Here is a 25,376-nt window from a genome sequence, read left to right as displayed (position 1 = left end):
AACAACTACACACAGTTACTAGCTTCTTATCAGCCAGCTCGCGTTGACACCAGATAGCTTCACATGTTCCGACGACAACGTCAATGTTCCAAGACACTATGTCACTTTTAACTAAAATAAATACGCCACCACCATGACCATTCCTATCTTTGCGGTAGCACGTATAGTCTACCGAAATCACCTCGTCATCACGTATTTCATCATTTAACCAAGATTCAGTTCTAAGCACCACAGACCGTTCGGATATCCGAATGGAAGGACCAGTTACCTTAGAACCATCTGATGCAATACTAGCAAAGGCCCACCACACAGAAGCATCTTGGGAGCTATCTGAACCTGTATCACTCTCAGTTGATGCTTCGCAGCCTGAAACTTGCACTGTTCCCTCTGCTGCTTTGGTAAGGATAGCACAGGCCCACTTCTTCTCTGCCCTTTCCGTATAGCAGGCATCCGTAAACCTTGGGTCTAGCAACATCGCTAGGGCTGTATCCTCAGATGTCTTGACACCAGGAAACCTTGCCTTGATGCTGAGTGCCAGACTTGAAGCAATTGCCGATGACTCATCTAATTCACATCACATCACATCACTTTATTTCCTTAAAGACCCCTCAAGGGGGTATTACATAAGGGGTGGGTATACAGTGTAGACAGGTGACTTCCTTCGGTAAGAAAGTTTGTTACTTCGTCCAAGAAGCTTGATGGATTAGTAATGGATGCAATGATGTGGAAAAGGCCATTCCAATTTGTTGCTGCTCGGTGGAAAATAGGAAAAATGTGAGGGTGCGAGCACGTGGGAGTGACACTTGCCGTTCATGTCCGCGTCAATGATGTATGCACGTAAGGTGAACGATGTAAGGCGGATGACAGAGATCACTGTAATAAAATTTGTGGAATAATAATAGCCTGGCAATACGACGACGAAGACAGAGATAAGATGAACCAGATTCCGTTTTCAGAAATGATACGCTAGCTCGGTAATAATAAGTGGAATGAATCAATCTAGCAGCACGGTTTTGGACAGCTTCCAGGGCAGATGCGAGGTAGGACTGGTGTGGGCTCTAGATAGCGCATGCTTATTCCAGTTTCAGTCTGATGAGTGATTTGTAGGCTCGTAGTTTTGCTTGCGTAGGGGCATGATGAAGATTGCCTTTCAGGAATCCCAGTGTTTCGTTGGCAGAAGCAACGATATTTGTAATATGAGTGCGCCAAGATAGGTCATTGCATAAGGTCCCTTCTAAATATTTAAACGAATTAACGGCTTCGATGCGAAGTCCAGAAATTGAATACAGAAAAGAAAGGGGAGCAGAACGTCGAGAGAAGGTTACAGATTTACATTTACTAGCATTTAGAGTCATTAGCCATTTCTGGCACCAGTATATGACGTGGTTGAGATCAGTCTGTAAAGAATGTTGGTCGAGAGGGTTATTTAGAGTGAAATAAATGACGCAGTCTGCGAACATTCTGATGTTACTGTTGAAGGCAAATCATTAATATAAATTAGGAATCGAAAGGGTCCAAGGACGGATCCTTGAGGCACGCCTAAAGTTACTGGGAGTGGGTAATATGTCGCGCTATTTGTAAGAACACCTTGAGAGCGCTTTGTTATAAAAGACTTTATCCCTTCGAGAATATTGAGGTGTATGTTTAACTGACCAAGTTCTAGTATAAAACTATTATGGGCTATTTTGTCAAATGCTTTGGCATAATCTAAAAAGATGGCGTCAGTCTGAGCGTTGAGGTCCAGGTTAGTGTGTAAATCATGAAGAAAGATGGCTAGTTGGGTGAAGCATGCATGAAGCAAACCATGCTGTGAAGGGTGAAGGAACCGGAACGAGTCTAGATGAATCATGAGGTGAGAGTATATGACATTTTCCATGATCTTGCGAGGTACACTGGTTAAATAAATGGGTCGGTAGTCAAGTGGAGAGTTTTTGTTACCAGCTTTGTAGATTGGAAGGACCTTGCCCACTTTCCAATCCTCGGGTAAAGTGGCACTGGCAAGAGACTGCGAAAATAACAAACGTAGATAGGCAGAAGAGATACATTTAGTATTTTAAAGAAACTTCGACATCATTTCATCAATGCCCGCAGAGGAGGAGAGTTATGTTTTCAATCCGAGAAGCTATACCACAGACAGAAAGAACAACAGGTGGGATTTTGATTGAATGAGGCCGGAGGGAACTGAATAAGAAAAAGACGTATCATTCTCTATGGTATAAACAGATGAAAAACTGCAATTAAATTGATGAGAACACTCAGCATCAGACAAACCTTCATCGAGCTCATTCGTAAGGCTTACTGTATGAGCACTACGAGGGTTAATTACTTTCCAAAAAAATCTTAGGAATATTTTCTAATAGTTTGGGAAGTTCAACACGAAAAAAGAGATATTTAGCGGTTCAATTTTCTTTCAAATAGGAATTTTCAGCTGCATAGTATTTTTTCCACGCGTTTGCACTGTTTACGAGTTTAGCAGCACAATAAAGCCGCTTATTTTTGTTTTCTAGTCTTTTGAGCGATCTTGTGAACCATGGTTTTTGAGAGCTAGAGTGGAAAGTGACTTTAGGTATGTACTTATATACAAGTTCATCTATTTTAGCTTTGTAGACGGTTCAGTTTTCCTCAATGCTTCTGCTTTGAAAGTCCACTTCAAACAGAGATTAAAACTTGATTAAATTGTCATTTATTGCTTGATAGTTAGCTTTATCATAAAGGCGAATGGTCTTTAATATATGTGGCGTGGAACTAACGCAAACTAAAATATGGCTTGGATTACCTTACGGTCACTAATTTCTTTGAGGTAAGTAATGGATGATAAGCATTCGGGACTGTTTGTTTGCATTAAATCCAAAGTGTTTGCCGATTCTTGCGTGATGCGGGTTGGTTCAGAGATCAATTGTGTAAGATTGAAATTAAGGCAAATGTCAATAAATTTGAATGGTTCGGAGTTGTTGATAGTGGAGACTTGATTACACCAGTCAATACTTGGATAGTTAAATTCGCCGAGAAGTACGACCCTGGCGTCACTGTGTGTTGTAAGAAGCTGGCTGGCTTAGTATATCATTCAGTTTCTCTGGAAAGTATGGGCTGTTTTGAGGTGGTCTGTAACATACGCCAAGTAAGACTGTTTCTTATCTAGCCCGACATAAAAGCCATAATATTTCTGCGTCAGTCACGACATTAATAACGAAGCATGAGAGCTTTCGACTAGCAGCAATGAGCACGCCTCCCCCTCGGGAGCCCTTGCGGTCTTTCCGGAAATTATCAAAATTTGGCAAGTCAGTGAGAAGTTCGACGTCGTTGACATCATTAGACAGCCAGGTCTCTGTGAGTACCAGCAGGTTACTAGCGGAAGACGATACAAAGTTTGATATGGCCTCTTTTTTTGGTAAAAAGCTACGTATGTTTGTGAAAATGATAGAAAAGGACAGATGATTTGAAGGGGTGGTTTTTGCATGACAGTGCGTTTTCTGTTGACGAGGTGAAAGCTAGATAGTGGATTCTTTTACCATTTCGCAAGATGAGTAAAAAATGTAACGGTGCGGCCCGATATATAGCGTTTTGTACCGAAGAGAAGAGGGAGCTGCTTTAGATTTAGCAAACGCAAGAGGGTGTTTTCGCGCAGTACGGACTGCAGCAGAAAAATCCTCTCTCACGCTGTATTCTGTGCCCTTGACATTGCGGCCACAGGAGAGGATTGCGGATTTAGTCTTGTAAAAGGTAAACTTAACTTATAGAGGACGACGTCAGTTTTCGCTGAATTTACCTAGACGGTGTTCACGGTCGATTCCCTCTGGGTCTACACTAGCACCTAATTGATTGCGACAGATGTCAATAATTAGTTGCTCCGACTGGGTGAAGCTTTCTTTTGTGATTGTTTCAGGAATACGATAAAAAGTTAGGTTATTTCGGCGCGAATTATCTTCCGCTTCATCCAGACGGGCTTCATCATTGCCAACTAAGCCAGCTGTTTGCGTACAGTCAGCCCTCAAGCTATCAATGTCGGTCCTGATTGAAAGGAGGCTTTGGTAGTGGCTTGCCAAGTCAGTTAGGCGTTGGCTTACACTACTTATTGCTTGTTCGGTAGATAATAGCTGATCTTTGAGATTTTTTACCTGCAAGATTAGTTGAGACTGTCCGGGGGTTAGTTTATGCAATTCAGACAATACGGCAGATGTACCAGGACCAGGATTAGACTTGATATCTCCAGCAAGTAACAGTAAACGTCGAATTGCATGAGTGATTTCAACAGCAAGAGCAAGACAACACCGTGGGCTCGGTAGCTGAACTAAAAAGTAATTGCTCGTTCGTTTAGTAAATAGGGAGTATTGATTACACACATGTGCGGCGAAGACGAAATGATTAGTGGTCATCATTGTGGCACAGCCACCAAGCCCACAAAATGTTGAGCGTGGGTGGCGTTCTTTTACAGGTGACTGAACGATGAGTGTTGATGAAGATGGCACCTCCCAAGCAGGACCGAAGGATGGATGCCTAAGACAGCGCCACCGGGAGGCCAAATGCCGAGGAGCAGAATGCTGTGTCGCGTCCAGTGCGCAGTAGCGGACTCGTAATGCGGGTCAGACATGCATTTCCAAGAGATGACAAGATGATCTGGGTGATTACGGGAACGATCACCTGTGCGGCGACGACGAAAGGATTAGTGGTCATCATTGTGGCACAGCCACCAAGCCCACCAAGCTGTGTCAAGCAAGTACAATGCCAGTGCACTACAGCAATGCAATTACGTGGCACAACGTGGGATATTTGTCCCCAGATTGTCTATTGTGGCTTGAGCAAGTGGATCGTACTTTCACAGTGGCAATCAATAGCTTCCATTCAGGTGCAGTGAGGATATCAACCACATCGCACTCTGAAAGCTCCACGGTGATTAGTTTGCGAAGCTTGAGCAGCCTAGTCATCATGTGATGCTCGCTATTCCAACGCGTCGGAACATCTTGCACCCCTTCCAGGGCATTCAGCTGCATTTGCCTTTGTACTTAAACAAGGCGCGCCCGACCCTTTGAGCTTTTTTTATAGCGGCCAACTATGGCCCTGGCCTTCGTGCACAGTTGGCCTCCGTGCACAGATCCCGCTTGACATCAGTCACGCACAACTGCAGCGTGTGCCCAAAACATTTTATGCCTATCCAAGGTGACTGTGTAATTGCTGAAGTGATATTTCATCCATTATCTGTAACTGCGTACACTGGTACAGTACCTGGATCGCGAAGTGCCCACTCCTCCATCACACTTTTTAGAAACAGCACCAAGTTTTCGGCTGTGTGAGCGTCTGCCATTTCTGTACATGCCAGTGCGTGCACATGAAGTTGAAATGAGCTGTCCATGAAGTGGCATGTTACCGACAAGTAGCTTTCATTAGCACGCGATGTCCAACTGTCCGTTGTTATTGAAATGGCCTCGACTTCACCGTCAATGACCGCCTGAAGGCTGTTCATCAAGTTTTGCATCTTCGAAGCATAGAGCTCCTGATTATTGCTCGGGAAAACGTTGCCCGTGACGGCACAACGTACTCGGGCATAGCAGCGTTCATAACGGCCAAAAAGCCCGGCTCCTCAACAACACTGTAGCAATGTATCCCGCCCACTCTGAATCCGGCAATGGCATTTGTCATTTGCTGTGCTTTTGGCGCCGTAAGTTACAGCTTTGGTTTGAACTGGTCAGCAACTGAGGGCTGCTGCACGTGAGGCTTAGCAGTATACTTCGCGCTTTGCTGCGCACAACGTTCCTTTTCGTGTGTTTCAGTTTCAGTTTATTTCAGACATAATTACATGACATGAAATATGTCCACGAGGCAAGGCAAAAGGGGACTCGTATGTCTCCTGACGAGGCCTTCACCCCGGACTTACACGTCGGACAGCCAGAAGCAAAATCAGAGAAAATAAGTACAGTGCTCATTGCACAACTTATATAAACAAGAAACGAAGAGTAAAAAACACATTAGGACAAAAATTATGCAAAGTTTACATTGTTCAGGTTTAACAGTTTTATAAAGTTACATAAATATACAAAATTACATATTTTTGTGTTCAAAGCAAAATAATTGTAATTTCAAGGAGGCAGGAAAAGTAGCTTTACCTGTTTTTTTTTTTAAACGAGACATACTTGAGTTCGGATTAGCCAATTCGATTAGGGATGGGTATGCATACAGCAATGAAATAATCTTATAATCTATGGTGTTAGTACCATAATTAGTTCTTGGTCTTGATCCCGTCGATGAAATAGTGCGAAGGTCATATGCCACTTGTCTATTTAGATATTTGCTTGAGAACATGGTGCGATCACGTTTGAATTCGCGGAAAATCATTGCTGCCAAAGAAATCTGATATAACTCTGAGAATGGTGGTACGTTCAGACTTTTATACAGAGAGTCAGTTGATGGGGTAGGATGGGAATAAATCATTTTGGGCTCTTTTTTTGTATAGAGGAAACACGAAAACATCCGGGTGCCTGTTTAAATGCGTCGCCAGAGTCGTTGTAGTCTCCGTTGGCGTCTTCAGAATGGAGTGGCACTTCAGACACTGGGCTTCTTGGTCAGGTGGGGCCTTTACAAAAAGGTTTCATATCGAGTTGGAACGCGTGGATGCATTGGCCATGTCTCTTGACCGAAGTAACTGATGCACAATGAATTTCAAGCGTGGAGTGCGATCAACAGCTGCTCACTGCACGCGTGCCACACGGTAACCAAACAATGAAACAGGAGCCTTGACGAACGTGCGCGTGTAAGATGGCTACAACGCTCTGAATGTGGCTTAGCTTGTCTTGGCTCCAGATGTAGTCGAGATGTAGGCCTGATGTCAATGGCACAGCGGCTTGCCAAACAAAACCAAAACTCCTGATAGAACTTGAACGCAGATTTGAAATTCGTTCACCCCAAATACTTCAAAATATCGGAAATTTTAAATTCGGGTCGAAGCGAATTCGAATACTCTAATATTCGTTCGAATATTCGAAGCGCTCAGATATTCACATAATCCAAATGTATGTAGCAGTACTAGTGGTAGTAATAGTAGTAGGTGTAGTGGTAGTTGTCGTTGTAGTATGTAGCTGTTTCTTGTTTAGTCCTTGGAATGTCCGCTTACTGGCGGTACTTCTTTATGATGAATATTTGATGAAAAGATGCGAGATGGTGGTACTTTCAGTGTTCACTAGTAAGACGGACAGACGCACGCACGGACGCACACACAGACAAGCAGACGGACGGATGGATGGACGGAAAGACAGATGCACGGACGGGTGGATGCCCGGACACATTAACGGATGCACAGACAAACAGGCGGACGCACGGACGAACGCTGGGACAGCCGGATGAACGCACGGAAGAACGCATGTACGAACGTATGGATGAACGGACACACGGTCGGGCGCATGGACGGACAGACACACGGAAGGACGCATGGACGGTCGCGCGGATGGTCTAATGGACGCATGAACAGACGCAAGCCAAGGGGCTCCGGTGCTGTCATGAGGACAGGGTACTTACAGCTCTTCAGCTTTTTCAGGCGCTAGTCGTCTCGGGCGATGCGCAAATCACGCCCTCGTGAATCAACGGAGCATGCTACACCGAAAAGTGCCCGGTGCTTCATCGCTGTCAGCCGTGTTCCGACGCACTGGATTTGAGAGTCGCCTTCACGGATATCAAGTATATCGTCACTCAATGGGCATGGGCATCGTATGTATCGTCATGTGACCAAGAACTATTTTTGAATTAACCTATCCTTGAATATGCCTGTACAATGTGAATCCTAATGGTCAAACTCTAATCTGTAAACTTGAACGCATACAAAACCGCGCAGCGCATTCTGTGAGTAATAAATACAATTTCAACTCCAGTGTTACATGCATTAGGAATCACTTAGGATGGAAGCCTCCTGAGTAGCGCAGGAAATTTTTACAATAAGGTTTTTCCATTCTATATTCTGCGATTAAATCAGCAATAACAAGACTTTATATATGATGAGCCCACCCCACGTATCATATAGAAATGATCACTAAAAAAATCCGCGAGGTCAGCTGTCGCACTGGTGCATTTGCAAATTCTTTTTTTTTTCCTTTCACCATTCGCGAATAGAATAATTTGGATGCGTGTGTTTTGATCTACAATTCGATGCTTTTTGTTCGTCACTACAAGATGCGTGCTTTTTGTGAATGCGCAGGAGCTGCTGCGCAGATGTAGGCCATTTTGGACGGTGCAAACGTGCGCCTTGTTCGACTGTAATGCTGCTTTTTTTCCACTCACCCCCCTACAATAATGCCAACTAGGGCGATGTAGGTTGCACTAATAAATAGATAATAAATAAAAGAAGGAATGCATGGACGGAAGCACGGACAGACTGACACCCCATTTTTCATGGATTAACCCGGAGAAATTTTTCCCGCTTCAAACACGTCAGCTCTGCGTGTATGATTTTAAATGGCCCATATATCAAAGCTTTCGGCAATCTGACAGAGGCTACGCTACTTCGTTTGGGTTTCAATGTAACGTGTACCGTTTGCATTCTTCCAGCTACTGTAGTACTCAAAGCGCGCTAGAAGGTGGACCCAAGATATTTTTGTGGATGTAAAAGTATAGGCTGTCATTATGTTGATAGTGCAGCAGAGAACGCCGTATGAGTAGCTGATGCAAAGGAATATAGAAAGAGAGAGCTGTACTCAGTCAGTACAGACCACCATGTCGCTGAAGTTGGTGTGGCCACCATGCATGGTGGGTTTTAGAAGGCTGTTGACACATGTTATGGGAACGGCAGCTGCGGGCGCACCAAACGTAGAAGAAAACGATGAACGATGGAGTGCTCTCAGTTCGCGCTCAATGGCCACTGAAAGGCCGCCGTGGCCGAAGTTCGGACGAGTAAAGCCATGCCTCTTTCTACCTCGGTCTCTGATCTAAAAGGTTCGCAGCCAGCTGCCGCCCTAAACCCATAAATATATATATATATATATATTCGAAGTCGGAACTTTTCCGAATCGCGGTGCCTGATATCGATCATGTGGGTTGCCAAGCAAATCACCTTCAGTCCACCAACACGAAATATTGCAAATAAGCAGTTTATTTACAGAAAGGCAGAAAGGTCAGCCTGGGCGATTGCCTGCTTTAGCCTGCTTCTCTACACTGGGGGAGGGGAAAAGGGAGAAGAAAGGCTAATGGATGACGATAAATACCACTTATATGAACGCGATAGTGTTAACAAGCTTGTTTCACAGAAATTTCAGTGTCGACGTCCTTGGTTGAGAGCGAAAAATCATCATCCTAGCGTGATCGAAAATCGAGAAAGAAACAAATAAAACAAGCAATGAAAGATTTTGGGTCTGAGTGGGGTTCGAACCCGGGTCGATTGCATGACTAGCGGCTGTTCTGCCACACAGCCACGCCTCTCTGTTATTTTTTTCTTTATTGATAGTACAGCAATGCCTCTGCTTGTGAATACAGTGAAAATAACTCTCTGCTTGGAAATGCAATGAAAGTAACTTTCATTCTTTACAAACACACGCGTCCTGTATACACCCTTCACAATACAACTTGAAATATTGCTGTAATAATGCATGATACAAGCGTACATTGTCAGTGGGCGTCAGAAGTTGAGATTATTATGAAGTCTTCATCGCTTAAAGTGCGGCGCCACTGACTACAAAAGGTCCACACGTGACTGCACCCTTAACGAAACGTAGTGTGTGCATACCGATTTCGTAAGATTTTAAACACTAACTTTTAGGTGCGCACAAGAACACAATATTGCTATCACGTTCAACTCTTAAAGGTGAATCTTAAAAGCCTCCCGATTTTTTTTATTCGTCATTTTTTAGATAGCGTCGGACATCATGTTATTCATGTTGCTAATGTCAAGGAACATAGAAATGAAAAGCTCTGCTCGATGAGTGTACTGAGCACCGTCTCCCTGAAGTTGGTGACCACGTGGGGTTACAACAATGCATGTACGTCATGTGAAGGAAGTTGATTTAGTGCTTTCTATCATTCTATGGAAATGTTTTTTTAGAGACATAAGCGCCTCTAAGAATGCGTAGGTGCGCGCTATACATACAATACCGCTTTGCTTCTGCAGGGATCCATTGCTGCCCGCCGCGGTGGTCTAGTGGCTAAAGTACTCGGCTGCTGACCCGCAGGTCGCGGAATCAAATCCCGGCTGCGGCGGCTGCATTTCCGATGGAGGCGGAAATGTTGTAGGCCCGTGTGCTCAGATTTGGGTGCACGTTAAAAAACACCAGGTGGTCGAAATTTCTGGAGCCCTCCACTACGGCATCTCTTATAATCATATGGTGGTTTTGGGACGTTATCCCCACATATTTATCAATCTGGGATAAAATGCTGTTTTGCTGTGTTTAAGATAGATAGATATGATTGAATACGTATCACATCTGAGCACAAGTTTGCAGCTTAAGGGTACAGTCAGGATAATGAATGGAAATATCATTGAATCAGGTAGTTGAAAGTGCGAACTGTTTCCTTTTGGGTGGTCGGGTACGCTGTGGCATCTGGCAAAGCAGGTCCAAATCATAAGTTTCCTAGTACACGTCGTTAAGGCCGAACTCGGCTTCGCATCTCCCGCCCTCTTCTTTTTTGCCAACACGTCTTCCCGAAAAACAGAATCGGCTCAGCGTGGCAACCCCTTCTTCGCTTGCCCGGCGCATTCCCTTCCCGAGAAACGGCACCTTTCATGCAGCTTCTTCTGCCTATCCTGCTCTTTCCATGAAACTGCCTGTCCGGTGTCGATGAGGGCTGCGGGCAACGAGGCTTTGAGAATAAAAGGAGCGCCCGGGCAAAAGCGCGAGGTCTCTTTGCTGCTAGGAGAGCTTGCCGGCTAGACACTGGCACGACCGCCTTCGGCCCCACTGCGGGTCATGCCTGACATCTGTGCATTAAAATGGTTTTGTAAATAAAGTTCTATTTGTAAAACGTCCAGCGATGAAGGCGTCTTCTTCTGTGGAAAAGTCACGAAGATGGTGGTGATCATCCTCGCGATCATCTTCGCCATCAAAACGGTGGTCCTAACCGTATTCCGCGTTCAGACGAAAATTTACAGGTGCAGTCGCACAGGATCACGGCTCCCTGAACGAACACTGGACAAGCCTTTGGGACAAGGCGATCCAAAGACATCCCAACGAAGTAGCGGCAAGCACTGGAGCAGCAGCGGCGGCGATCAACAAGCCTCACCTGCAGCGCATTTTATCGCGCCGGGAGCAGCTGTCCCCGCCAGGACCACGACGAGAGGCTTTCCGGGCGGACATCCAAGCACTGATCACCGACGCGACGCCTGCCAGCTATCCGGCCAGGACACCAGGGCCGAGAGCATCGGTGATCCAAGTCTTACACTGCGGCGGATACTACCGACAACAGAGTGCCAGGGTTAGCCCTTCCTGCAAAATTCTTGATGAGCCCTTTGTTGTTTGGGCTGGCCTGCTTATACCTTCACTAGATACGGGCATTCAAACCCCAAAAGCGCCATGAAAGCATGCGGGGGAATGAGCGGGAACGGTGGTGGTGACGAAAGCCATGACACACCCACCTCCTCAATTTCCGAGAAGGAAATGCAGTACAGGCTAGAGCTCGCCGAAGAACGCGATTGCTTGAGATTAAATTGCAGATCGCCCGACTTCAAAGCGATAGCCCACCGTGGACGCAAGACGTCGGGGGCTACTCGACCTACCGGGGCGATGAAATGAAGCTCCTCGGGCACTGTGCACAAATGTTGTCAGGGGTATTCCCAAATCTTTCTCTCGACGTGGAAGTGCCCTACTGGTTCGAGTCGGAGGAGAGCTCATTGGAGGCTCACAGCGTGCCGAGGGAATTCTGAGATCGGATCATTTTCCACTGATCGCCCAACGCGTGCCATACCTTTTTGACGCGACTCACACCCGAGCATCATCGGGATTACGGCACCCTCAAAAACGTCATACTTGAGGAGTTGAAACTGCCAGCAGCCGAATACCATAGGTGATTCCTCATGGTCACTAAACGCCGCTGAGAGACATGGAGGGATTTCGTAACTCGCGTAGAGAGGTATTTGAACTTCTACCTAGAGGCCCGTGGCGCCTCCACTTTCAGTCCACTTTCAGTCATGGACCAAATAAAAGCCGTTCTAACCGACGAAGCGCTGAAATATGTTAAACTGCGAGAAGAAGAAGCCTGGCTGACAGCCACTGAGCTAGCTCGTTTACTTCAGACGTTCGAGGAGGCTACCGGGGAAGGTAGCGGGCCTGCAAAAAAGTGGGAGACGTGAACAGAGAAGAACCGATCTGTCAAAGGTTCGAGAGGTTGGGCAAACAAAAGTTTCCCCAACGCGCTGAGACACAGGCGCGAAGGTAGAAAAGGCGTAAGCCTTCCTGGGGAGGCAAGAACCAGTCACGCTCGCAAAGGTACCCCAGCTGCGGTAGCTGGCTGTATCATGGAAACAGCTGTCCATTCAATGCTGACAACACAAACTACCCCGAATGTGAAATTTGTACAAAGATGGTAATGGAACGCGTTTCAATTAGCAGCTATGGACAAAGATGGTAATGACACGCGTTTCAATTAGCAGTGATGGGCCTCTTTCAGTGCTCCAGGTGGTACAACTGAACGGCGAAGAGAAATGGTTGGACGCGATTGTGGACACAGGCTCAGATGGTTGTGCAAGAAAGCAGCACACCAGAGCACCTCGTTAAGCCACTCGGTACGGTAGAGTTAGTATCGGCCTTCGGTGAAAAGGTGGAGATGGACCTCGCTATAGTCCCTCTCATATTCCAGAGCTCAGTTACCCCTACCCAAAATATTGACACCACAACACCGTTATTGTGTGCACTTACGAACAGATGGGTACACATGGACTGCTTAATATTTGCTGATGCATGGAAACAGTTGCGCGGCCCTCGCAAGGAGAGCAGAGGGTACACGTGTCCATGCACGTGCCCAGCAAAAAGCCGGTGAAGAAAGGATGTGTAATGCCGGGCGAAATGCGGGAGTCACTACGTGGTGACATCCCTGGCCACTCCAAGCCTTCAAACACCGTACGTGCTCTCCACCGACGCATCCAGTGTAGCTGTAAGTGCGTGCTTGGCCCGAATCCAAGATGATGGCTCCGAGGCGATTGCCATCGGTAAAGATCAGTCTACACTAACGCAGATGCCATCGGCTACCACTGAACGGGAAACATCTGGAATAATCCGGGCCTTGAAGGAATTTCAGGCATGTGGTTTTAGAGCTTGGTTAACCGTCATCGCCAATCACTACCCGCTCACACCTTACATGCAGCATGTTCCAAGACGTAAAGCTGACACGTTAGTGGGGTGAGGCACCAGCCAAGACACCACCGGGGTCCTACGGTCTTTAAACAGGGAGGGTTCCCTGGCCCTTTCGTGCAGGTGGTGTGTTGCAATGTTATCTTTTGCCCAGCGGACCGACCGCCATCACGTGATCTCAAACTGAATGTGTGTGCTGCCTCACGGCCGTTTGAGCGCGCGGACATTTTTTTGCCTTTAGATGGTGCAGTTTTCGGCAAGAACACTTTTTTGTCTATGTAGATACATTCTCACATCAATAACCGAATCTTGGGTGGAAGGTGGAAGGTCGCGCTCGGCGTGACATCCCCCGCCCCCATCCTCCTTGGTAACACGTCTTCCTGATAAATGGTACTGGCTCAGCGTGGCAACCCCTTCTTCACTTGCCCGGCACATTCCCAAGAGACGGCGCCTTGCATGCAGCTTTCTCTGCCTATCCTGATACTTCCATGAAACTGCCTCGCCGGCGTCGACGAGGGCCACGGGCAAGGACACCGGGGGGATAATAGGAGCACCCGGGAAAAGGCGTGAGGTCTTTTTGCTGCTAGGAGAGTTTGCCGGCTAGACAGCAGCACGACCGCCTTAGGTCCCACTGCGCGCCATACTTTTGCTGACATCTCTGCATTGCAAATAGTTTTGTTCCATTTGTAAAAATGAAGTTCTACTTGTAAAACGTTCAGCGGTGAAGGCGTCTTCGTCCGAGGAAAAGTCATGAAGACGGCGGTGATCATCCCCGCGAAGTAACGAACCCGGCATCGCTTCGCCACCAAGAGCCTCAGCCAAACCATATTCCGAGTTTGGACTAAAATCTACTACAGCCTTCGAGATCTCTTTCAGAAGTGCAGCTAAAGGCAATGTCAACCCACGAGCACATGAAAGTTGAATTACAAGCGCCACTGCCACACACCCATGCCGAGGATTTTGATTCTCATTTTTTTAGGGGGGGGGGGGGGGGGGAAGCTCCGTAAAGCGGCACCCATTCGTTCCTCGTAGTCGTGGTCATAGTGTGTAACAAGTGTTACATTTTGACCTGCAAGGTGGTGCCGGTGAGATATTTCTCCTGTGCTTTGTTGAACAACAAAAAGTTCGCGGCATGCGCGGTAACTAAAAGCCGAATGCTCCTGGCTCTCATTCCCCATTAGCAGCCTTTGGCATGGTCCAGTAGGAAACGTCAGTAGAAGTAAAAGTGTTAAAATCCGACTTCTGCTGTCTCTCATTCCCTGTAGCAGCCATTGTTTACCTCCAAGGTAGTGCCTGGTGAGATTTCTCCTGTGCATGAATAAACAATAAAAAATTTTAGGGGTGAAGCTCCTTACAACGGCACCCGTTCATCCCTCGTAGTCGTTGTAGTATGTAACAAGTATAACATTTTGACTTCCAAGCTGGTGCCGGTGAGAGATTTCTTCTCTGCGTTGTTGAACAATAAAAAAATAGTGCTCAATGTACATGCCAATGGCTGCTATTGAGGAATGAGAGACAGGAGCATTCGGCTTTTAGTTAACGCGCACGCTGCAATCCTCATTAGCAGCCATTGGCATGTACATTGAGCACAATCTGACAAGAAAGGGTTGCTACGTTATACTCGCTGGATGTAACCTTTTTAGTTCTAGAAAGGTTTAGCGAGCGTTGACCTGCAGTGCCATGAATACAAGTAACTAGTATATACCATTAATGCACTCGAGGTGGTTAAAGGTGGGAAGTAGATACGAAGCGCCAGTCATAAAAAAGTAAAAGCCGAATACTCCTGTCTCTCATTTCCCATTAGCAGCCATTGGCATGTACACTGAGCACTATCTGACAGGAAAAGGTTACTACGTTATATTCGCTGGGCGTAACCTCCTTGGTTTTAGATAGGTTTAGCGAGCGGTTGGCTGCAGTGCCATGAATACAGTAAACTAGTATATACCATGAACTCGAGGTGGTTAAAGGTGGGAAGTAGACCCGACGCGCAAGCCATGAGAAAGCGTGCGTGTGCCACCTCTCGTTTAGTCCTTGGAATGCCCGCTGGATGGTGGTGCTTCTATATGGGGAATATAGGGTGCAAGTAATATAGGGTGCAAGTAACCCCCAGGTGCAGGACACTCCAGCTGAAAAGCCACAGCATGTGATAATCGCTGGGGACTCGAATTGAAATCGATGATCAGAAGCCATCAAAGAGAGGGTAAGAGGTGAAAAGAGGGCTGCTGTAGGCGCGTTCTCAGGACGCAAGCTGGAAGCAGTCATGAGGCAAGTGAGCGCAAAACTCAAAACTACAGCTGATAGACGAAACCTCGTGATAATTTCAGGCGGTTTAAACGATGTCCTAAATGAAGATACAGCAGGACTAGCAACAACACTGGCGAAAGGCGTCGATGACATGCGCGCCACTTCTCCTCAGGTACAAGTAGCGATATGCACGATACCGGAGGTACCGATGCGTGATAGCAACCTTCAAAGAGCGGTTGTCAACGCAAACCAAGAGATATGGCGGATGAGTCGAGAGAAAGGCTTTGAGGTGGTAGAAATAAACAGAGAGGTGCATAGGTGGGGTGGTTTTCAACGAGGCAGAATTCACTTCGATGGGCGGCTAGGCCATGACGTGGGTCGGCGACTTGAAGGACGCGCATTAGCTTTTTTGGGGGGCAAACGGGCCCTTTGGGGTGCACGATAGCTAGTAACGAGGAAAACAACCAGGGAGACTCTTTGACAGGTGGTATGGGCAGATATGATTCCAAAGTGGCACCAGTATCTAAGATAGGTAGAGTCCGGGGCAGAAATAGACATAGCCACAAGCGCCGAGCAAATTCATACATAGGGCATATTACCATGCAGGGTAGTAGGAACAGGCTGAAGTGGGAAGAGATAGAAAAACAGCTAAGGGAGAAGAGGGCGATGGTATACGGTTTTGTAGAAACACATCTCAGGGATATGGAACAACCTCCTTACAATGCGGGCTTCGTGTGGGAATATTGTAATAGAACAGAAGGCAGCAGAAAGGGCAGTGGTATTGGGGCATTCATTCATAAAAGTACAGACTGGCAGAGGGTCAAGCAGGAGTGCAAGAAACATTTACGGCTAAAAAGGACCTTGTGGACGGCAGCAAAGGCCAGAGAGGAAAACCAGGCAATGGTAGAGTGTATATCAAATGACAATCAGGAGTTTGGAGAAGAGCGCGAGATAACTATACTAAGATATATGAATGCGCACATTGAAGATCTAGATGGGTATACCGACCCGATAGACAAAATGATCATGGATATGTGTGAAAGGCTTGATTTGATCATTTACAACAGTACCGAAAAGTGTGAATGGCAAATAACATGGGAGGTAGGAAGGCTGCAGTCGACGATAGATTACGCACTGATGTCACGAAGGGTGTATGGTAAGCTCAGGGGAATGCACGTAGATGAAGGTGGCTCGAGAAGTCTGGGTAGTGATCACAAACGTATCAAGCTAAGTTTTGAAAAAGCAGTGAAAGTTGGAAGGAGACAAGATGAGCAACTACAGGAAAAAATTTATACGGAAAGGCAAATTTAAATAGTCACTAAACAAATTGAGAAAGTAATCACTGAGGATAATAAAACAGTGTGAACATACACGAATCTAATAATACTGTTTGAGATAGAGCTTGCTAAGGCACGTGACAAGCCACCCCGGAAAAGAAGACACAAATCCAAAAGTTGGTGGGATGAGGAAGTTAAGAGAGCCATAGCAAAACTTCAGGAAGCCTCTAGGGAACACAGACATGCTGGCCGGCGGGGTGAACTGACAGAGGATGTTGGAAAAAAAATTGGAAATCTTTCTAAGGTGTAGAAGGGATGCATTCCTTCTGATCAATAAAAAGATTAGATTAGAAGAAAGGAAGCTCAGTGGCTGGGAGAAGTACATAAAAAAGATATAAAGGCAGCTGCGAAATTTTGGAACCATTTAAACTCCCTAAGAACTGAGACGAGCCTAGAGCAGAGGTTTATAACAACAGCTCAAGGTGCTAGGCTAGAAGGGGACGAAGCTATTGAATATATAAGAACAAGGGTGGCAGAAAAATTTCAACAAAGAAGTGCTTTATGCACCACAATAGACAAGGATGAATCAAGTGAAGCAATGGCTCCATTTTCACAACAAGAGTGGGAAAGGGCCGAGAAAGGGGTTCCAAGTAGTACATCAACAAGCCCAGATGGCATCCCAATTATGCTGATAAAGACCTTAGGTCCGCAGTCTAAGCAGGCTTTGTGAGAGGCAGTGAGCAAAATAATAATCGATGGAGAAGTTCCCGATGGATTGAAGCTTAGCAGGATGAGCATGATCTATAAAGGAAAGGGGGACAAAGCTGACATAAACAACTACCGTCCTATAACAGTGACATCAGTGGTCTACAGGCTGGCAATGCAGATTATAAAGGAAAGACTGCAGGCATGGATAGAGGATGAGGGGGTTCGGGGGGAACTTCAGAATGGGTTTCGGAAACACAGGAGTTTGGAAGACAATCTGTTTTCACTGACGCAGTGCATCGAAATAGCAGAAAAAGAACCCAGGCCCCTGTGGCTAGCACTTTTGAATATCAAGGGAGCGTACGATAGCGTGGTTCAAGAGGAATTGTGCGGAATACTGGACGCACTAGGCGTGAAAGATGAAGTCACTAATATTTTATATGATATCTCTAAAAATAACATGGTAATTATTAAGTGAGAAAAACAGGTATCCAAGCCTGCAGAGGTAAAACGGCGGCTTAGGCAGGGGTGTCCTCTGTCACCCTTATTATCCATGATATACCTACAAGGATTAGAGGCCAAATTAGAAGGAAGTGGACTGGGCTTCAACCTCTCTTTCGTCAAACAAGGAAAACTAATTGAACAGGCACTACCAGCATTGATGTACGCAGATGATATAGTGCTGATGGCCGTCAACAAGGAAGATTGCCAGAGATTGGTGGACATCTGCGGTAACGAGGGAGATAGGTTAGATTTCAGAGTCAGTAAGGACAAATCAGCAGTCATGATTTTTAATGACAATGAAGGTAGTTAGCTTAGAATACAGGAGGTCACGCTAGAGATAACAGATAAATAAAATATCTGGGCGTATGGTTAAGCAATGGGGCCGAGTACCTAAGGGAACACGAAATATACGTGTTGACTAAAGGTAACAGGAATGCAGCGGTAATGAAAAACAGGGCACTGTGGAAATACAATAGGTAGGATGTTGTGAGAAGAATATGGAAAGGGGTCATGGTTCCTTGTCTGACGTTCGGCAATGCGGTCTTGTGCATGAGATCAGAAGTACAAGCAAGATTAGAAGTTAAGCAACGTGGAATAGGTAGGCTTGCCTTAGGAGCTCACGGGAATACACCAAATCAGAGAATACAAGGTGGTATGGGATGGACATCATTTGAGGGCAGGGGAGCTAGCAGCAAGATAAAATTTGAGAAGCGATTGAGAAAAATGGGGGAGGAGCGTTGGGCTAGGAAGGTATTCAGCTTCTCGTACAAGAAGAATGTCGATATAAAATGGAGGAAGCGAACCAGAAAACTGACTGGTAATTACTTCAAAAACAGCAAGGGGCCAAACCAAAAAGAATTATCGGTTAAGAAGAAGGTGAAGGAAGCTGATACCGATATGTGGAGAATCGGCATGATTAAGAATTCCGCACAAGAGATCTATTGAACTTTTAAGCAGGAAATTGCCAAGGAAAGGATTTATGATAATACTCGGTGTAGTTCTCTACTGTTTGAGGCCAGGACAGGAGTATTGCGAACCAAGACATATCGGGCCAAGTACAAATGGGTAGACATAGTATGCAGTGCGTGTGGAGAGGAATACGAAACTGCCGAACACTTGATATTGTTCTGTAAAGGGCTTCACTCTATAGTTCAGGATGATGGCGCAGAGTTTTTCAAAGCATTGGGGTTTAGGGACAGGGAGGGCAAAATAGACTTTAAACGGGTAGAATTAACTAGAAGGAGGTTACCTGATTGGTGGCTTAAGTCAAGGCACGAGTGAAAATTAAATCCTTCACTGGAAAGTACGAATCCTCAACCTCACTTTTTAAGGGGAAAAAATAAATCTAGGTTTTGGTTCATGAAGTATTATGGCTTCGTGGCGCTAGCCAAGGCCCGATCTAAAGGGTACTGGCATTTCCATCCATCCATCCATTCAATATAGGATGAAAAGATGCGAGATTGTGGTACTTCGAGTGTTGAATAGATGGACGAACGGACACACAGACAGATGCATGGATGGACGCATGAACGGATGCAAGGGAGGATGCATGGAAGAACGCAGGGACGGACGCACGAACAGACGCATGCATGGACGGGCGGATGGACGCATGGACGGTCACACAGACGGACGCATGAACGGACGGAAGCAAGAACGATTGGACGAACGAATGCTTCGCCCCACTCTCCGTCATTCACTCCGTGGATATGCTGCCATTTTTTTACAACTGTTAGCTTCCGTGCAAAGGAAACAAGCGTGAACTATTTCTAAAAATTCACCCTTGCTTCAATGAAGTGCTAACTTTGGTCGCCATCATTCATAGCCATGTCGGATACCCTTTTCCCCTGTTTTTGAAATGTGGAAGCCTGGCGAAACTGTAAATAGTGTGGAAGTAGGCATTGCATGTTTTATTCTGAGGTTCTCTTATGTACACTTTTTTCCAGTTTCATTTAGTCACTCGAAAACAAGGTTGCATGTTTTATTCTGAGGTGCTTTTAAGGACACTGTTTTCTAGTTTCATTTAATCACTTGAAAACAAGTTACAAACTATCCTTGTCATCTTTGCATAATTCTGGCGAATACGCCTCCACAGCAACGTCGCATATATCTTCTAGTTGCTCCAGGCAATGCTGAGAGATATCGTACTTGTATTTTGCGGCAACCCATAGTTGACACTCTGTGAACATGAAAAGAGAATACGGTAACAGCTTTATTTGATAACTTTGTTCACAATACTATATTTTCTTAACGAGTTTGAGGGTTTAATGGTGAAACATATTGTAGAAAATAATTGGTCTCACCACATTATGTTCGAACGAGATAACGTTGTGAAACAGAGAAAAAAAAGTATTGACTTTTTCTGTTATATCTATTTGATGCAGGAACTTGAAAAAAACACGACTGTTGCAGACGACACCGCTGCATCCCCTAGAGGATGATGAAAATAAAAGAACATTAAAAGCTCCCGCGTCAGAAAAAAAGAGAAGGTGGTCGCGGAGAACGGAGCCATTGGAACGCCGACAAGACGAAGTGGAAGAGCCTGGGGCGTACCCGCAACTACACGCGAGGCTCAAAAAGCCGGGCTCCTGTCTTCGAGTCGTTGATGCCCTTGGAACAGGGCGTGACCAGGCACGAGTTCTGCCATACACGAAGAATACTGTGGACATCACAGACATGGCGAGCGTCCTCGAGATCCCGAAGCTGCTGACCACGCGCAGCGTGCCGACTTCGCTGATTGTGTGCAGCTACCGCTATAGGCTTGCCAATGCCTTCTGCTGTGGGACGCTGACCTGTGTACCCAAGTGACCGCTGCACCAGGAGCATGCGATGGGTTCCACCTTAAAGCAATGGGCCATGGCACAGACTTGTGAGGCTGCCTGCTTCTTTTGTTATACGAAGCGCAAGCCGTAAGAAAGTAAAAGCCGAATTCTTTTGTTATACCGGCGAACCGGTTGTCATGACGTCCAGTTACTGTACTTGTAATGTGTGCCTCTCGTTGAATACAGCTTCCTTTTCGGTTCCGCGTTGTTTCCATCTTCCTCGCGTCACACGCCTAGCGAAGAGGCGAACCTATCAATCACAATAATTGCGTTTAGACAACCGTATTGAAAAACTAATAGAAGAGCTATGTGAAACTACACACGTTTTACGCAGTCTGAATAAGGGATTCTCAATGTCTCTAGTAATTCAGCCTTTATTACATTGTTAGTTCGGCATGATGCTACGAAAGAGCCTAAACCTTTGAGGTCACATCAAGAGCATTTTGTTTCAATATATTGGTTAGTGAAAAGGAGAAAACAGAAGGAAATGATCATCACGAAATGATTACAGCAAATTGATGCACCCAGAAATTCATCTGCGTACCAGACCTATTAGTGCTATAGTCAGAATTCCATATATACCCTCCCTGCAGTCGAGATTATTTCGCAATGCGCAGTATCCGTGCCTGCCAATAACTTGTGTCATTGCATTAACCGAACAACGGAAATCGATGAAGCGGCCTGTTTAGTTGGCGTTTCATGGGGCTTGATTTCTGATCGCTTAGTTAGGCGTAGTAAATATGTCGCGAAGAAACCACTCACACGCAGGGTACAAATCCACAGCATCCGGATAACATGTCCAGTGCACTTCCTATTGCACTGCCAGGTGGTCATTCCACAGTCACGTCACTTAAGAATTTCGGTGTATGTAAATTGCCAATGGAAGCCAGCGATAGAGACAATGCAGATTGAGACAATGCAGCACCCGTCGCCACAGAAAATTTAAGGATTTTCTTCGATTCGTTCAGGCAACACTGATATTCCTCGCCATCCGCTAATATTTGGGCGATGTTTCTTACGCTCCTATTGTGAAACGAGCATTCTTTTCTCTGTTTCTGTTGTGGAATAAAGATTTAAAAACATTTCTAAGGCTGGGCGATGAGATATATGCCGCAGCATAATTCAGAACTTGCCAGCTCAAGGAACACCGACGACATAAATGTTCGCGCCGCATAATATTGTACGCATTCAGTGCGCAGGAATACGGTAATAAGGGCAAAAAGCACCTGACAACTAAAATAGGAACTCACAGCACATATCCGTATTTTGAAGAGCATACCAAAATACGAAGGCGCAAGTAAGTTTGCATACATAACTGCATTGAGGCTGCCGCTTTGCGTATACATTATATACACGGCGATATTATATTTGAAACTCTGAAGTGCCCTATATTTTCCTCGGCTTTCTTATCTGTTAGTTCGAATAATAGCTATGGATTTTACGACAGAGGTGAAAATAATCAAACAATATCGCTAATTTTCTCTCTCACATAAAACAACTTATGTTTTACAGTTTTAAGATCTTTTGAAACTTACGCATTCCTTGGTAATCAATATTCACGATCACGCATGACCTGTAGTCCGTGTACACAAAGTGGGCCGGGTAGAAGTTGTCAGCGTCTGCAAACAAAGAGTGTTACATGACGTGCTTTACGAAGGACGAGCTGGGTAACTATGAAATGTTGTAACGCATTATTGAGTTATTTACAGAACTCTCGGTGTAAGGCAAAGTACATGGTAGAAACGAGCAGATCTTGAAGTTTGCTAACGCAAACGTAAGGTGAAGTTGGCCGTTGATTATCGCATTTTTTGTTCCTTTGCTCACGAACCATCACATACGGTATTTGTGTGGTTAGGCAACAAAGCCAAAAGACATTTTCTAAATTATGTGAGGGACTGCAAACTGAGCCAATTCCAGAATCAGCATATTGCACGACTTCCTTCATTACGTCGCTACGCATTCATAACAGAAGTCCTTTTTCTTGCGGTACTTTTTTCTCCTAGAGCGCCCTGAAATACACATTGCATCAGAAATTCACAAATTTCGACAACTTGGTGAATAGAGGCTTCTGTAAACAGAAAACACAATGACGATTCTGTGTAAAACGATCAACAAAATACCAGCGAGAGCTGAAAGAGTAGAATTTCAGAGTCCCTAGTTCACCCCTTGGGCCAAACACAAGTACCCGCGCATGGAACCAAAAACATCATAAATCGTATGATCTTTCTGAAGTAGGGAGGCACCTTATGTGCGACCAATCTTCTGATTCTGCGGATAAGCTAGACAGCCACAACACATCTGTAAGGCATTAGGCGCAGTTTGTTATTGCGACAACTCTTGACTAAGAATTATGGCTGAGCCCTTTGTGGTGGTTTGAAAGCTTTTAACCATTCCCTAGTTAGATCATATATATTACTTGACGCTCTGTCATTATTTATTAGTCCTACCACGATGCCCTGCCTCTACTGTGTTATTGCGAACCTTTGGTAATTACTGTAAGCACACTTATGAGGTACTCACTACGTTATAAATCCGCATTTCAAATGTGAAGCATTTCTTAGTGAACTTCGGCGACTTTGAGCGTATCTATCTATCTATCTATCTATCTATCTATCTATCTATCTATCTATCTATCTATCTATCTTGCCACCTATGACTTTTAGCTCTCCTAGCCGTTTGGATAATGGTATCACTACCAAACTTGGTATGGTATTACATGACTGACGAGCATATTTGACTAGTCGTAACATAAAAATCATGACATGTATGTCATTAGTGTCATGATTTACATTTATTGGACTTGCTGCTCTTGTAATGGTGTCGTTTACATGACATGTAGCGAAACTGGTATAGTATGACATGATTGCATGGCAAACAGAAGCGACAGACCCTAACATGAAAATTATGATATACGTGTCATGTAACAACATGACTACCTGTCATGCTCATGATGCGCTCGCGGCCATTTCGCTAGCGTCACATATACAAAATTTGGTATTACGGTACGTGAATGGATGACGAAGGTATGTAACTGGTGCAAACTTTATAATCACGAGATGCGTGTCATGCAACAACATGACTACATGCCACGCTAATAATGCGCTGGCACCCATTTCGCTAGCTTCACATGTGCCAAACTCGGTATTGCAGGACGTGAAGGATGACGAAGGTGTGAGTCTGGTGCAAACATTATAAACATAAGATGCATGTTATGTAACGAACAACATGGCTACATGCCACAGTCTAGGCGCCAATACACTTCGATGGGACACGGCGCGCATTCACGCTGGCGCTCGTTTCGTCGCGTCACGCTGGGGTGGCCACGCAAGGTGCCGGTCCTGCCGTATACTCGTGGGCGCGCGCCGCGCTGCGTTGCTTTGACGCATGCGTGTTTCAGCGCGTCCAGTCTCCCTCCGTCCCGAAAAGAGGCAGACGTAGTGCTGTCTGGGAAATGCATCGGCGAAAAAATGCAGCAAGTCGCATTTCTCACCGGTTGCCATCGGGCCGCGCCGATCGATGCTGGTCGCGCCGGTCGCGCCTGGCGTGAGACTATAGAGTTCTCGCGTTTTGCTAACGTATAGCATCGTTGTACCCCGCGTGCGCGCGCGTCCACGTCACGATGATAGTTATAGCGCGAGAACAAAACGACGACACAGAGACAAGAAGGACACGAAAGACTCTGTGTCTCTGTGTCATCGTTTTGTTCTCGCGCTATAACTATCATCATGCCATACCAACTAGCCCAAGCTGCCACACTTCCACGTCACGTTAGGTTATATTGGGCCCTTCATAATGAATGAACTCGCGGCCGTTTTGCTAGCTCCACATATACAAAATTTGGTGTTACGTGACATCAAAAGATGACGAGAGTATATGAGCAGTGCAAACATGATAATCATGACACGCGTGTCATGCAAGAACATGACGGAATACTACGTTCATAGCGTGCTCGTGGCCCTTTTGCTAGCTTCACATACACTAAATTTGCCATCTCGTGATATGAATAGATGACGAAGGTAAACGACACATCCAAACATGATAATCATGACACGGATGTCGTGTACGGCATAATTTACCTCAACTTCGTAACGTTGTGATGATTTTAAAGTGGCATATCAACATTCCTCATTCGTGCTTCGCATATCATCGATTCACTCTGTACGTGGGATCTGGCATTTTTTTCTGTTGAGGAAAGCATCCACTTTGCCATGTGACTGCAAAAAAACCTGATACCAACTACAACCAGTTAAGACACAATGTTCTGTATTTGTTGTGTTACCAAGGAAAAATTGGCAAAGACTTTACAAGCGGCATTCCCTTCACCAGCAATTACAAATTGAAACTGTGCACTTTTTAAGACGATAGTTTTGATTGGGATACTTGAATGCAGAAACCTTGGTCTGTCTGTCTGTCTGTCTGTCTGTCTGTCTGTCTGTCTGTCTGTCTGTCACACCATTCAGCTACGAGCCAAACTTCAAGCACTTCGTGAACGCCCTGCCCTTTTGAACTGCTTGCTGCCTTCATGCTTGTGAACATCGACGATAAAAAAGCAAGTATTACACATATCTGAATCGCTT

General features: G+C 45.5%; 1 protein-coding gene across 3 annotated transcripts in view; it reads right to left on the bottom strand.

Annotated features, from left to right (window-relative positions):
- Positions 1 to 25,376, bottom strand: part of LOC119178295 (uncharacterized) — a 110,360-nt gene that overhangs the window by 56,306 nt on the left and 28,678 nt on the right. Inside the window, exons 4-5 of one of the 3 annotated variants that reach the window (XM_075887043.1) lie at positions 22,335 to 22,418; positions 569 to 2,005 (exon numbers count right to left, since the gene is read on the bottom strand). In XM_075887043.1, the coding sequence (XP_075743158.1) occupies positions 1,935 to 2,005; positions 22,335 to 22,418 (155 nt within the window). In that variant the 3' untranslated portion in view covers positions 569 to 1,934. Of the gene's footprint in view, positions 1 to 568; positions 2,006 to 19,942; positions 20,157 to 22,334; positions 22,419 to 25,376 lie in introns of those variants that run through there. The other 2 variants (XM_037429489.2, XM_075887038.1) reach the window with 2 other exon arrangements.

Source organism: Rhipicephalus microplus, chromosome 1, assembly GCF_043290135.1.
Source record: "Rhipicephalus microplus isolate Deutch F79 chromosome 1, USDA_Rmic, whole genome shotgun sequence".
NCBI lineage: Eukaryota > Metazoa > Arthropoda > Arachnida > Ixodida > Ixodidae > Rhipicephalus > Rhipicephalus microplus.
Note: the sequence above shows the minus strand (reverse complement) of the source record. Positions and strands in the feature narration are given on the sequence as shown.